At 37.4% G+C, this 16,072-nt stretch overlaps 1 protein-coding gene across 1 annotated transcript in view; it reads right to left on the bottom strand.

Annotated features, from left to right (window-relative positions):
- The window catches only part of LOC132549170 (potassium voltage-gated channel subfamily H member 1-like), a 66,631-nt gene extending 57,263 nt beyond the window's left edge, over positions 1 to 9,368 (bottom strand). Inside the window, exon 1 of the mRNA XM_060213089.1 lies at positions 9,290 to 9,368. Within this exon, the coding sequence (XP_060069072.1) occupies positions 9,290 to 9,368 (79 nt within the window). The remainder of the gene's footprint in view (positions 1 to 9,289) is intronic.
- Between the last annotated feature and the right edge of the window lie 6,704 nt (positions 9,369 to 16,072).

The raw sequence follows: 16,072 nt of genomic DNA, 5'->3' as shown, positions 1-16,072 counted from the left end.
AATGTACGTGTACTAAGAAAGTGTAGCACTGACCAATGCACGTGTTGTAATGTACGTGTACTAAGAAAGTGTAGCACTGACCAATGTACGTGTTGTAATGCACGTGTACTAATAAAGAGTAGTACTGAGTACTAAGAGTATGTAGTACTAACTGATGCACGTGTTGTAATGTACGTGTACTAAGAGTGTGTAGTACTGACTGATGCACGTGTTGTAATTACAAAGTGTGTAGTACTGATAAATGCACGTGTTATAATCCTCATGTAGAACAGTATATACTAAGACCAATGTTGTACAGTCTATTCCATGCCATGTAATGAAGGAAAGAATGTGTTATATATACTGACTCTTTCACGTGTGACAACGGACGTCATCGTATATATTACTATTTGTTACACATATTGAACTATGGACTGTGCTGTACTGACTTCTGTTGTTATGGTATAGGGTGTCCTAGATTTATGTACAAGTCTCCTCCTTGAATAGAATTTCCGCGTGAAAATACAACCTGGGTGGAACTGAAAAATTTATATACTGACAATGGACGTTGACGATATAGAACGCTGCCAGTCGTATCAGCATGGCGTTATGACGATATAGAACGATGCCAGTTGTACCAGTGTGGCGTTGTGACGATATAGAACGATGCCAGTCGTATCAGTATGGCGTTATGACGATATAGAACGCTGCCAGTCGTATCAGTATGGCGTTATGACGATATAGAACGATGCCAGTTGTACCAGTGTGGCGTTGTGACGATATAGAACGCTGCCAGTCGTATCAGTATGGCGTTATGACGATATAGAACGATGCCAGTTGTACCAGTGTGGCGTTGTGACGATATAGAACGCTGCCAGTTGTACCAGTGTGGCGTTGTGACGATATAGAACGCTGCCAGTCGTATCAGCATGGCGTTATGACGATATAGAACGATGCCAGTTGTACCAGTGTGGCGTTGTGACGATATAGAACGATGCCAGTCGTATCAGTATGGCGTTATGACGATATAGAACGCTGCCAGTCGTATCAGTATGGCGTTATGACGATATAGAACGATGCCAGTTGTACCAGTGTGGCGTTGTGACGATATAGAACGCTGCCAGTCGTATCAGTATGGCGTTATGACGATATAGAACGATGCCAGTTGTACCAGTGTGGCGTTGTGACGATATAGAACGCTGCCAGTTGTACCAGTGTGGCGTTGTGACGATATAGAACGATGCCAGTTGTACCAGTGTGGCGTTGTGACGATATAGAACGATGCCAGTTGTACCAGTGTGGCGTTGTGACGATATAGAACGCTGCCAGTTGTACCAGTGTGGCGTTGTGACGATATAGAACGATGCCAGTTGTACCAGTGTGGCGTTGTGACGATATAGAACGATGCCAGTCGTATCAGTATGGCGTTATGACGATATAGAACGCTGCCAGTCGTATCAGTATGGCGTTATGACGATATAGAACGATGCCAGTTGTACCAGTGTGGCGTTGTGACGATATAGAACGCTGCCAGTCGTATCAGTATGGCGTTATGACGATATAGAACGATGCCAGTTGTACCAGTGTGGCGTTGTGACGATATAGAACGCTGCCAGTTGTACCAGTGTGGCGTTGTGACGATATAGAACGATGCCAGTTGTACCAGTGTGGCGTTGTGACGATATAGAACGATGCCAGTTGTACCAGTGTGGCGTTGTGACGATATAGAACGCTGCCAGTTGTACCAGCGTGGCGTTGTGACGATATAGAACGCTGTCAGTTGTACCAGTGTGGCGTTGTGACGATATAGAACGATGCCAGTTGTACCAGTGTGGCGTTGTGACGATATAGAACGCTGCCAGTTGTACCAGCGTGGCGTTGTGACGATATAGAACGCTGTCAGTTGTACCAGTGTGGCGTTGTGACGATATAGAACGCTGCCAATTGTACCAGTGTGGCGTTGTGACGATATAGAATGCCGTCAGTTGTACCAGTGTGGCGTTATGACGATATAGAACGTTGCCAGTTGTACCAGTGTGGCGTTATGACGATATAGAACGCTGTCAGTTGTACCAGTGTGGCGTTGTCACGATATAGAACGCTGTCAGTCGTACCAGTGTAGCGTTGTGACGATATAGAACGAGGCCAGTTGTACCATTGTGGCGTTGTGACGATATAGAACGCTGCCAGTTGTACCAAAGTGGTGTTGTGACGATATAGAACGCTGTCAGTTGTACCAGTGTGGCGTTGTGACGATATAGAACGCTGCCAGTTGTACCAGTGTGGCGTTGTGACGATATAGAACGCTGCCAGTCTTACCAGTGTGGCGTTATGACGATATAGAACGCTGTCAGTTGTACCAGTGTGGCGTTGTCACGATATAGAACGCTGTCAGTCGTACCAGTGTAGCGTTGTGACGATATAGAACGAGGCCAGTTGTACCATTGTGGCGTTGTGACGATATAGAACGCTGCCAGTTGTACCAAAGTGGTGTTGTGACGATATAGAACGCTGTCAGTTGTACCAGTGTGGCGTTGTGACGATATAGAACGCTGCCAGTTGTACCAGTGTGGCGTTGTGACGATATAGAACGCTGCCAGTCTTACCAGTGTGGCGTTATGACGATATAGAACGCTGCCAGTTTTACCAGTGTGGCGTTGTCACGATATAGAACGCTGCCAGTTGTATCAGTGTGGCGTTATGACGATATAGAACGTTGCCAGTTGTACCAGTGTGGCGTTATGACGATATAGAACGTTGCCAGTTGTACCAGTGTGGCGTTATGACGATATAGAACGCTGCCAGTCGTACCAGTGTGGCGTTATGACGATATAGAACGCTGCCAGTTGTACCAGTGTGGCGTTATGACGATATAGAACGCTGCCAGTCGTACCAGTGTGGCGTTATGACGATATAGAACCAGTTTTATCCCTTGTCCTGTGGTGTTGTGACGTGCTCGAAGACTCTTTGTAATGTTACATGAGGTTACAGATTGAGACGTTATTTTAGGCTTCCTACTCTAAATACTACTGACATATGACATAAATACTATGTTGCTACCAATATCCACAGGGATTATAAATTACAACTCAAGGAAGCTAAGCCCAATAGTGGCTGACATCAGAATGTTCAGAAATACATATTTTCAAATTACAGTCGTGTGTGTTAAATCCCGTGGTCCCACAGGAGGATATGATTATACATGAGCGAGGTGACTGTTACTTCTGATGGGTACCATGTACTAACCCCGGTCCTGTGGTGTGTATCCTCTACATGATTGAGAAACATCAGGGTTCAAATTCGCCGATTGTCAAAAGATCTCGCTCCTGTAATTCTCGATCAGGGTACGCATCAAATAACACGGGTATCATGTTATCGTCAAAATTGGTAACAGATTGAACCTCATATTGTCACAATGGGTAACACAATGTACCTCATATTGTTACACTGGGTAACACAATGTACCTCATATTGTTACACTGGGTAACACAATGTACCTCATATTGTTACACTGGGTAACACAATGTACCTCATATTGTTTCACTGGGTAACACAATGTACCTCATATTGTCACAATGGGTAACAAAATGTACCTCATATTATCACAATGGGTAACACAATGTACCTCATATTATCACAATGGGTAACACAATGTACATTATAGTGTCACAATGGGTAACACAATGTACCTCATATTATCACAATGGGTAACACAATGTACCTCATATTATCACAATGGGTAACACAATGTACATTATAGTGTCACAATGGGTAACACAATGTACCTCATATTATCACAATGGGTAACACAATGTACATTATAGCGTCACAATGGGTAACACAATGTACATTATAGTGTCACAATGGGTAACACAATGTACCTCATATTGTTACACTGGGTAACACAATGTACCTCATATTGTTACACTGGGTAACACAATGTACCTCATATTGTTACACTGGGTAACACAATGTACCTCATATTGTTTCACTGGGTAACACAATGTACCTCATATTGTCACAATGGGTAACAAAATGTACCTCATATTATCACAATGGGTAACACAATGTACCTCATATTATCACAATGGGTAACACAATGTACATTATAGTGTCACAATGGGTAACACAATGTACCTCATATTATCACAATGGGTAACACAATGTACCTCATATTATCACAATGGGTAACACAATGTACATTATAGTGTCACAATGGGTAACACAATGTACCTCATATTATCACAATGGGTAACACAATGTACATTATAGCGTCACAATGGGTAACACAATGTACATTATAGTGTCACAATGGGTAACACAATGTACCTCATATTATCACAATGGGTAACACAATGTACCTCATATTGTTACAATGGGTAACACATTGTATCTAATATCACCATGGGTAACACATTGTATCTTATATCACCATGGGTAACACATTGTATCTTATATCACCATGGGTAACACATTGTATCTGTTATCACCATGGGTAACAGAAACGCTTCTCTTAAAATTTGTTAATAAAACCAAAGACAGACAATGACACTGAAGTTATAAACGTCTGTGTGAGATGTGGCAAGACTTTCCTAATTAAAGCAATAGATTTGATTGACAGGTAAGTCACGCCGGGTAATGGTCTCCACGTGTAACTGACGTGGTGTAAAGATAAGAACACATCTGACCCTATGTGTTAATCACCTGCATGTGTACAATAAAGCACATTTAGCACGTGTTTATTATCATGTAATGTTTTATGAGTAAAGTCTACTCACCGAGTAAGTAAGTGATTTTATTATGTATAGCCCGAAATGTTCAATTTAATTCTAATTATTGATATGTAAATATAACAGGTATGTTGTTTTCATATTCATGATGCACTGTTAAACATGTTTTTAATTCTTCATTTCTAAAAATTCAGCTACATACGGCACCTCCCTCAACCCATCCCGAGGAAGAACAGGAAAACGTATCTAATATCTTACATTTCGGTGTTCTTGTTTCTGAAGTTAATAGAACTATTGAAGTTGAGAGTATAGGTGGCCTTGCTAGCTTTGGAAAGAGGGAATTTCCATTAAGTGGAGCGGTAGAGTGTCTGACTAAAATCCGAAGGGATGCTAGTTCAAATCCCAGCGTTGGCAGGGTGTTTTTCATTACTCCTTCATATTACACATTTGGTGATGTATACCACTCCAATGGTAGTTATAAGAGATTGAGATGCTTCCTTCGAGGTATCGAACCTGGGTTGTGGTTTTCAGGGTCGAAGACTTTGTGAATGAAGTAGTAGTATAGAAGTTGAAAGTAGAAATTATCTTACTAGTCTTGGCTAGTGGGAATTTGCCTTTAGTCGAGTAATAGTATGTCCTGCTAGAGACTGAATGGTGCTTAGTTCGAACCCCAGCGGTGGCAGGGAGTTTCTCAAAATTTTGAGTTTTTGTCCCCAAAACAAACAAAAAATAATAAAAGCCATGTTCAGATGTCTATACTACCATGTACTACCAGGGAATTATATTCCAGATTTGATAGGAATGGACGTTGTATTTCACGAGAATCTGAGTTGTTGTATCGGGTTGCTACCTGACTGAACGGAACATATGGGAGAAGGGCATAGTACGCCGTTCTAAGCAATTAAACTAAAGTGTGTTGTCCAAGGTAACAACCAAAGTCAGTATACAGACCTGTCCGTTTCTCTCTGAGAAACACAAACCGTTCGGACGCATCGAACCACTGACCTCGGATTTTCACCTGAACATGCGCAAGGCTAACTTATTGTAATTGATGACAGTAACCGAAAACCATTCAGCATATCACCGTTGTCGCTAGCATGTAGTTCATCAAGCAATGGACATGGCACTGATGTCATTAAATTATTTCGAAAGCAATGAAAATGTATTCACTGTAATGTGATTCATGAAGTAATGAACACATCGTGCCATCTATGTTCATCAGTATTGAACATTTAAAAGTAATAACAGCATCAAGTATTGAGCATTGTAATCGTATTGTCATTGTATTGAATATTTTGTCGTTTTCACTACATTGTATGTAGTTCATGAAGTATTGAACATTGCCGTTTACAATGCCTGGCTTGTCGTCCAGTGTGCAGATCGATACCTGTATCGGTACACGGCGTTCACAACTTTATAGCTGACCTGTGAACGTTACTTAGCCAAACCGTAACAACTCTACAATGATTATACCCTAAAGGACGCAATCTTATTATTGCAGCATCTTTGTTAATGATTTTTCCCATACAATATGCTTACGGAAACAAGTGTTGATTGGTCACTAAAGAGAACAGTACTAAACAGGTATCAAGGGGAAATCTTTGTTGAAAATATACCGAAAAATACGTTAGGATAAAATTTACAATTGGTTCGCTTAGCCGTTTGATCGACAAACCATTAAAGAGCGAGATTAAAAGGTAATGACGTAACAGCTTTAGTTCAACATAAGGTTACCAGTGGAAGATAACTCTGCATAGCTAATCAGTGGTAAATCCCATAGTAGATAATAGGGTAATTATATAATATATTATATATACATGTCAACTCCGAGGCTTGAAGAAATTTCCTTAAAGCCAAGCGGTAGAGACTGATAGCGGGACAGCGTGTTTTTCATGAATACTCCATCTTCCATTGCTGTGACCAAAATCGTGGTCTTTGGGGTCGAAGACTTTATGAAGTAGGGAACATTGTAGAAGTTGAGACCACATGTCGCTCTGCGAGTCTCGAATAATGGCCTAGTCGCTTTTGTCAAACGGTAGAATGATATGTCGTTAGTTCGCGCCCTATTTTTCAAAGATTTTTTCTATTAAAATGATGCGTAATTAATTATGTTTAGAAAACCCATTAGTGGGTCAGGGGGAGATAACTCTACACATATTAAAATGTTTAGACAATTCCTGTGTTGATCAGCTGTCAATACACCATAAGCAAATCGGGCATAGATAACTCTACATGAGCTAATATGTGGAAGATCAGTGTGAACACGTTTGTGTGAAAATACATTTATGAATATTCAACATTTTAATTAATGTGAGCAAGTAGTATTATATCAAAATGTGAACATTGAACAAACACAAGTACACAGACAAGGTGAACATTTTGTAGAGCATCGTACTCAACACAACAAACAAATACTAGCATACAGAGCACGTGAGCATTGAACAAACTCATGTACCTTGAACACAGAATGTGAGCATTTTGTAGACAACCGTACTCGACATGACGAACAAATTTAAGTATACAGAAAGTGTGACCACTTTGTAGACCACCGTGCTCGACACGACGAAAGAACATAAGTATCCAGAAAATGTGACCATTTTGTTGGTATACGTGTACCAAGATTTCAATTGTGTATTTAGAAATAGATTTGATGTTTTATGCTTCCTCGTAATAGGAAATAAATATGGAATCATATCAATCAATATTTTTGTGCTCTAACTGGAATTAGAAACTTTGTTCTTTCACTCTTTTTCTTCTTATTTTTCCTTTTTATTTATTCATTTGTTTTATTTATCTTTACACAGTTTTGTCACTCGGATAAGCAAGACACATTTAGATATTATAAAGTTAATAGAATAATATATAACATAATAAACAATGTTTATATAGTATTTAGTAATCAGAACAAAATGATTAACTAATTGGACAATAACCATTTATAATCAATTATTAGAAAAAAATGTATTTAAAAGTTACGGTTATATGAGAAGCATGTTTTTGTGTACGACATTTCTAAATATATATATTAGAAAATATAATATTTGTTGTTGAATATTTCGCTATCAGAAAAATATATTGAGAAATAAATAATATATTTTACAAACTATAGCTATACATAATTTATTATATATTTTTATATTAGGGATATATAAAGATTACGGTAAGTTTTGTGAAATACAATTATGGAAACATTAAATATAAGATATTGTAACCAAATAGTTTTAGGGAAGTACACACAAATATTCCCAAACGTACTGCATCTTTTAACAGTTATTAGTAAATTTTATAAAATATGTTGTATTTGTTGTAGTTGTTGAAAGAAAAGGTTTACATAATGACTCCAACAATTCTGTAGTTGTGTTTTTTATCTAAAATTTACATAAGTTTTCACGTGTACTGCTGAAAAAAATGACATATAGTATAACATCGAAGTAATATTTCATATTTACTAAAAATCATATTACATATATACACTTAAACAATATGACTTAAAGCAATGCTTCGAGATGAAATATTAAATGTTTACAAGGATAACATTTAAACGAGTTTTTATAGTATAACGTTAATTTCTGCTTTAAAATGTAGTATTAAGGATAACATATAATGTTTTATTAATTCGCCAACAATGTGCTCCGTGCGTGGTATGATCTAAATTGAGCTGAAATCAACTGTGAAGCGTTATAAATACAATCACTAAAATGAACTGGTGTTATTTTATTTATAGAGTGGCTTTTGAAAGTAAACAATTGGTTGTGGATGTGAAAGTATACGATGATCAAAACTAGTATAATGGACATCTGTTTACTCAGTCATTTTTACACAATACAAGATCAAGGAAACTGAGCATTTATCATATCTATATCATCTATAAAGAGGAAAAAGACGTTATATAATGAGCTTAGATTTTACATACTGCTGTGATATAAATATCATGACATACTCGCTGTATACAAGGTTCACGTAATCAGTAAATTTAATGTTTACTTGACAAGAAAGTACGACGATGATGAAATATAGAACTATGAGGAGATTGTATATAAAATGTCGTTATATAATTAAATGACGTTTTTGCCTGACGGTTACGTTTCCCAGTCATAGACGGTAAATACAAGGTTGTAAGCACAGTTTTGTAATACATAAAAGTAGTGATCCTCTTATCAGACTCGGTCTGTTATATCATGTTTGTGCGGAATAGGTTGATGACCATTCCACATGTACATTCAATACGAGAATATTGGATAAATATTTTTTTCCACTCTCGAAATAAAACACTACTTTGTCACAATCCTTTTCGACACGAAGCTTGAAATGTCTAATGACAGTAGAAAATAGTGAGTATACCAATGATAGGATTCAAATTAAGATTAAATCCACATTTTTACAAAGCCGACATCGGTCAGAAACATATTCCAAAAAATACAAGGGTGACCCCATACAGATTGTATTAAACAATATCAAACATTTTTTTGGTCTGTATAGGAATCTATTGAGGTCTGAAATACTAGGAAAACCGTGTATATACAATACGTAAAACAGGTAACAAAGGATGAGGAAGTCCTCGGCACAAAAATATTACTTACGTTGGCCACTGGACCGCCTGATAATATTTTCCAGGAAGGTATTTTGTGGGGCCACGAGGCCCCGTCTAGCCCCGGGCATGTTGGGTGGGGCTTATCCTCCTACCCACACAAACGACAGCACTAAGTCACAGACGCAGCATCCTGGTCAGGTGTGACCATTAGTCTGCCTACCTAGATCACTGGACACTACTTCAACGTAATCATCCCGATTATCATCAACAAAACCAAATTTTACGGACTCTCCATCTTGACTGGCTACAATTCCTGTCTCCAGGTAAAGCGTTTGGAAAGCGACTTAATTATTAATAATCTTATTTCTCCGTTTGCGCATGTCTGTTACAGGTAATTATGTCTACCTGCCAGAAATTGTTTCATGTCGCTAATTTACGACAAGACTGAAGCTATGATGCGTTCGTCACCATGACGACACCGTGACACTCGGCCATTAATGGTTCATCGTAGTCACTAGCTCAAAAAGCTATGTTTTCATAAATTATTCGCCATTTCGACACTAAATGGTTATAGCTGCTAGTCAGATTCGCGTCAATTCCGAAACTTTGGACTGGTGTACCAGTGAGGAAGTTGTCGTACCGAGACTGAACACGGTAAAATGAAGGTGTGTATTAAGAGAAAAACACTATTAGCAGTTGGTAGCAGCGGGACATATTTTTCTATAGCGTGTATTGATTTTCGTCACAATAGTATATACTGAATAATTAATATGGAACCACTTAACTTAACGTTATCGGAGGGCCGCCCAGGCATCACTCGCTGGTCGATAGCATGTCATTGAGTTTTTACAGAACGACCAGTGATGTGTCGTACACTGTTGTCACCGCCCCGACTCGGCACCCAAACTAAAATGTCAGCTCTACAACATCCCAGGCCAGCGCAAAGCTTACATCAAAGGCTATCGATCGGAACTCTAGTATCGCGAGGAGAGAAATAGGAAGTACTGCCGAGTTACGTTAATAACATATAAACACACATAAACACAGGTATGGTGTTTTATTTGACAATTATCGAACGCGCAAAACTTCCAACTCCGTCGAGGAACTAGCCAAGCAGGTGTTAGAGATGGCTGGCGACAGGTGTCACAACATAGGAAGATAGCTACACACTCAAATACCATCACGTCAACATACCTAACAGGCATTCGTTGTCTAAGTTGGATTTGACCAGGGGGTCATAGTTCGAATCTACCGATCCAATCGTTTCATTCAAATACGAACGCTGACTCTTCAGTATTAATTCGGTTGTATGAATCAAAGTACTGAAAGTACTGAGATACAGACCTCTACACAAAAGATACAAACGAAAGGTACCGCTTAATCGGGAAATGATTAAATTATAGAGAAGAGATCCACTCTTGAGCATTTTTTCTGCTGTGATTAAACTCCTTTATCATGAAAAAGGAAGATCTTCTGTCATTTATTTACAAATCTTTTCATCATAGCGACAAAACACGTATTTCTTTCTTTGTAGCTATGTTCCCAGATAAAGAGATTCATATACCTAGAAGTGAATCTGAGAGAAGAAAGGAATTACAACCATGATAAATACAGCCCAATGATACACATGTACAGTCAATTTCTAACATCTAAATAAAGTTTAGAGACAGAGATTTACTAAATGTAGATAAAAAGGAAGAACAGAGCCGAGCTTAATCATTGTTTAACGATTTATCGATACAAGATAATCTGTTTTATAGTAGTTCGAGCAGAGCTGAAAATCGGTTATGAAAAATAATCTTGTCCTTTGAAACCTTGGAATACATATATGAGAATAACGCCAAGTTTATGTGAAATACCCCTATTTATACAATGCACTTGGCTAAGTCTTACGCAGATTCTCCTAGTTAAATATCTGTTTATACATGTAACATGTTTTTACAAACTTTTCAGAAGTATAGTAATGAAAATTTCTCTGAAAGAAGATGACACTCAGTTACGATTACTGCGTTCATTAAGTGACAGTTATAACTGCTGTACTATCTTGTTCATATTCAATACCAGCTGATCATGTAGTTATAATACAATAGTATCCTCTTCTGGTTATCATTGTTACGCCTTAAGTCATTACTTCTCATAACTGTAGCAATTACTTTTGGATTAGATGAGGTCATATCTCTGGTGAGATAAAATGCTGGTGTAATTTCTGTGAAGACCTCTCCATGTTTACGTTACTGCCAGAGAATGATTTGTCTCCAGCAAAATTAAACAGCTGATCAATGTAAAATAAGGGGACATGGACCTAATTCTTCTCTCCCAACATTGAAATTCATATCCAAGATAGTTGAAGGGATGTAAAATCATTTTTCATAGCACTTGGCCCGGGTAAGTAGACCTGTGAAATCTACTTGTCCGGGATATATGCAGTTGTCAGGTATACCTAGGGTCTATCATGTCATATAACAGGATTTTGGATTTGTATGATAACAGTTACAGTCATATAAATCCTAGCTTTATCTTGGCAGTTGTCATACATATCCCAGGTGTATCCTATACATATATACCCTGTGATGCATCCTTTGTGAAGGCATAATCATTATACAAATCCGTACAACAATCCGGAATACACAATATCGCACAACAGTATTAGCTGGCAACCACCTACCTTAATTCTGAGACAAGATCAATTTGGAAAACAGGAACTTTTTGTGTTGATTTTAAGTGCTGTACTCAATTTTATATATGTTTCTAAACATGTAAATATTGATTTCCGACCCGTTTTCGTTTCTATTTTAACCACCCTATCATGAACACGTGACGTTTTTATCTCTATCGTTCGACAATTATCAGTTTATAATTGCATTTCACAATCATTGACATATCTACAAAACAAGACTAGTGATAAAATTTCTCCTTGTAACAATCCTCTATAACAACTTTAATACGATAATGAATCATTATACTTCACACAACATCTCACACAACTATACAAGGATCCTTAATTTATTTTAGCACCTTCACAGCCATTCACTCCTTCAGCAATTTTAACACTTGTTTTAACGATTGATGAAATAAATGTTTTTGTTTATAATCAATAAGGCAAAACTGTGTTACTTCTTCATTGATGGGGTAATTAACACCAGCATAACAACATAGACTTTTCTTAATGCGATATCAAACTTCCATGCTGTTTACAAGTATACTGCGAAAGGAAATCTAAGCCACGAAACGGCTTAAGAGTCTTTATAAGATTAGCTTCATCGTCAGTACTACGTATCTTAAAGACAGTCTCATCATCTTTAAACAGATTATTTGTTTCTTATTAAAACACTCCAATCCACGATGAGATTTTTACGGAAGACACAAGTTGGTAGCATTTTCGAAACAAAGTAGAGTCCACTAAGTAATTAAACTGCCTAAAACAGCTTTGCCGTCCCTCTAGGATTCGTCAATGATGCTAAGGTCAAAAAACGTTAAATCTGCACGGAAATATAAAGGGGGACTAACTTCAAAATTCAAAGATATTTTATAGATTTTTATATTTTATTGAATGAACCAATGAAGCTTGTAGTGTTTGGTCTGAAATTTCGAAGATTGTACAAGACACACAAGTTGATAGCGCATTTTGATAATCATCAACCTCCGGTAGTCTCCATAACGATGGAAACTAAACATGTGTAGTCTGGTCTTAGTTCGTCGTCCCACATTTCGATGTTCTAACAGGATTTCGAACATGGTAATCAACGTACAGAACCAAGATTTAAAATTCAAATTTCCCGTAAACATTTGAAGTTCTCAAAAAGTACTCTCGGAGAGTGAAATAGTTCAGAGATCATCCTCGCTCTCTGTTAGTATTCTAATTTAGCATGACACAATGTGAACTTATCAGTTTCAAATATGTGCCCTACTTCATTGAGAAAATAACATTTTACCTATTTATCTCATGAACTTTCCGGAAGTAAGATTATGAAAATTATGTACAAATTCTGTATTTAGAATAAGACTTACAAATACAGTAGTTGTGTAATCATTCTTAGATTTGGCAGAATTTCAGGAGATCTAATCATTTCAGTTTCCTTGAATATACTAGATTTCGTACATGTGAAGAACTCATTCTCTGTCCTGCACTGAAGCTGTTACTTCTACAAGCAACTAGTCATCTACTTCCTCGTATGCTATTTCTTACAATGAGAAGCTTTAGGATCAATTTCACTTGAAACTGCCACTTCGCCGCCCGGAAGCCATGGTGCTGATTCTGTTTAAATTCAGTGAAATCGGGAGTAAACGATACACAATTGTTTACAGATTTTCCTAAAGGCGATGTGTTATCAAAGCGCGTGGTGTAATTAAAATGTACATATACCTGATCACATGTCAACAGGTGACGTCACGGAAATAAGACGTGTCAGACGGTCACACTTCGATTTATAATTAAACCTCGACAATTTATTACGAAAACCTGGTCACGTTCAATCAATTAAGAGTATTATCAAGAGATGTCATTTTGTGTAAGGTAGTTCGTAGCCACAAGTTACCTATACAGTGCCTGTATATCTCTATAGTATTCCTAGTTACATTGACAAATACCCACATTTTTATAAAATTAATGAAACCTGCATGTCCTGTTTACATTTTCATATTGAGCCCCTAGCAATCTAAAAATGGACCTTTTTACATATCACTGAGATCTACGTTTTATTTTAGGGTAATATGTTTTTGAGGAAGTCATCTTCACTGTCGCGTACTTGGTGCTGAGGGAACCTTTCAAGGTGGCGGCATACAGACAAACGAGAAGTTATATATTGTGTTTCTTTGCATTTATCTAGTGCTTTTGAGATTTTTTAACGACACACACTTTACCATAAAGTTCTGGTCGATACCAACCCATACATGTAATATAGAAAAAAATTAAACTGAAAAATATATTTTTATTGAGCTTTATCGAAAATCCAAAAACGAAACGGTGACTTTCCGGAAAATTCCAATGTGTGAACTTAGCACTGTGGACTATTTTATGCCATTATAAAATGGAAACGAATTTAGGATTCTTTGATCACGTGATCACTTATTCTGGCAAATATTGCAGTCACAATGGAATCTGTGACGTCATTATCTAATCCGGACTATATAATAGGTCATGTCGTTATATAACATGGGTTAAAATTGATAGATTTTCGTATTTGGCTTATAAACTGGTATATGACATTTTTTACTCGTGTCATTAAAGGATAAACTACTTTCAGATTCCGGTTCCCTGAAAGTCTAAATAACACTGCAGATGTATGGTAAAATATAGCTGTATTGTCCAGAGCTCAGGAGTGAATCCAGGAAGGACAGTGGTTAAATGTCTTTACGTTATTAATTAAACCACATAACTCTCTAGATTAATGAGTTTTATTTGTCTTATCAATGATATAAGATATACTGAATCTTAGTTATTTCATAATAAGATCCTGAACTATAATTTAATCCGCAATAGAATATCTGGTGTATAAGACGGAAAAAATGAAAATATCAACAAAAACATAATAGACTTTCATACTAAGCATGTACATTTCTATTTTGTCGTGAAAATACAAGTATTCACAAAACATGAACAGAAAGCTCCAAGACATTAGTCCCCGAGTTTACCCGAACCATGATGTGTTTGGAGGCCATTAATGATAGAGCGGTGTTTGGCGGTAAGTATACCATAGACTCCGACTGAAAGAGTGTATGAAATGAGCCCAGACGATATAAGTGGCACGATGATGGTTATGGTCAGTAAATGTCCCCGGCCTAATATATACATATTTTAGGTTTAGTAATGCTGTGACATGTCCAATTTTTCGTCGTAAAGAAAAAGCGTCACTCTTAAAGGCCAATAAAACGACATCTAGCTGTTATTACTCAGCAACTTTGCTTGAAATTTTACTGTGAAATGTTCAACGTTCTTAAATGTCATGTAAAGCATATCTTTCCGGATTTTAGGTACCGGATACGGATCCCTTATTGCGATGGTATTGATCGTGAATATTAGGTCCTGCGTTGGCAGAGGGTTGGATTGAAATTGTACTTATTGAAGCCGCTAGCCCTGTTGAGCCTGTAAAGCAACGTGTCAGAAAGTTACGGAAATGGAAACAAGGTGTACTTGGCTACAGGTGTGGCCGTGAAAGTAAAATTGCAAGATATGTGCAATTTTTACGACAAGTGAACGGCGGCAGGAAATGATCGGATCCAATCATTCCCAAGTCCATTTCTCTGAAGACTATGCCATTTCAGAGACAGATTGTTTTTGATGGAATGGGAATGGCGAAACAATGGATCAATATGTAACGGATTTGAAAACAAAAGTTAATTTTGTAAATTGCGATCAGTATGTAACGGATTTGAGAAAAAAAGGAAACTTGGTAAATTGCGATCAGTATGTAACGGATTTGAGAAAAACAAACAAAAGTAAATTTTGTAAATTGCAATCAACGTCACTTGATGGGGAGAGTCGCATCACTTTTTTGATGAAATATCAATGCGCAATGGGCTGTTTTTATATCAAACGAACCATAGAATAGATAGAGAATGTACGGTCAATGTTTTGAAATATAAGTTATATTTTGGCGAGGATGAAGGACAAAAGTGGGGAGCCTTTGGCTTTGGAATTTATCCCGTGACACTGACTGAAAATCAGACAATCAAAACTTTAGCAGTTTTGTACGCCAAAATAATTGCTCCACGCAGAAAAAATAGGTCCAAACTTCAATGAATATGACGGCGATTTTATGATTTTTCGGAAATAATCCTGTTTACTTTACAGCATACCAAATAGCTTATTTAAACAGTTATTTCTTGCAGTCAA

Source organism: Ylistrum balloti, unplaced genomic scaffold, assembly GCF_031769215.1.
Source record: "Ylistrum balloti isolate Yb309-2 unplaced genomic scaffold, AGI_CSIRO_Ybal_v1 Utg370042, whole genome shotgun sequence".
In the NCBI taxonomy this organism is placed as follows: Eukaryota; Metazoa; Mollusca; class Bivalvia; order Pectinida; family Pectinidae; genus Ylistrum; species Ylistrum balloti.
This window is presented reverse-complemented; position numbering and strand designations above follow the sequence as displayed.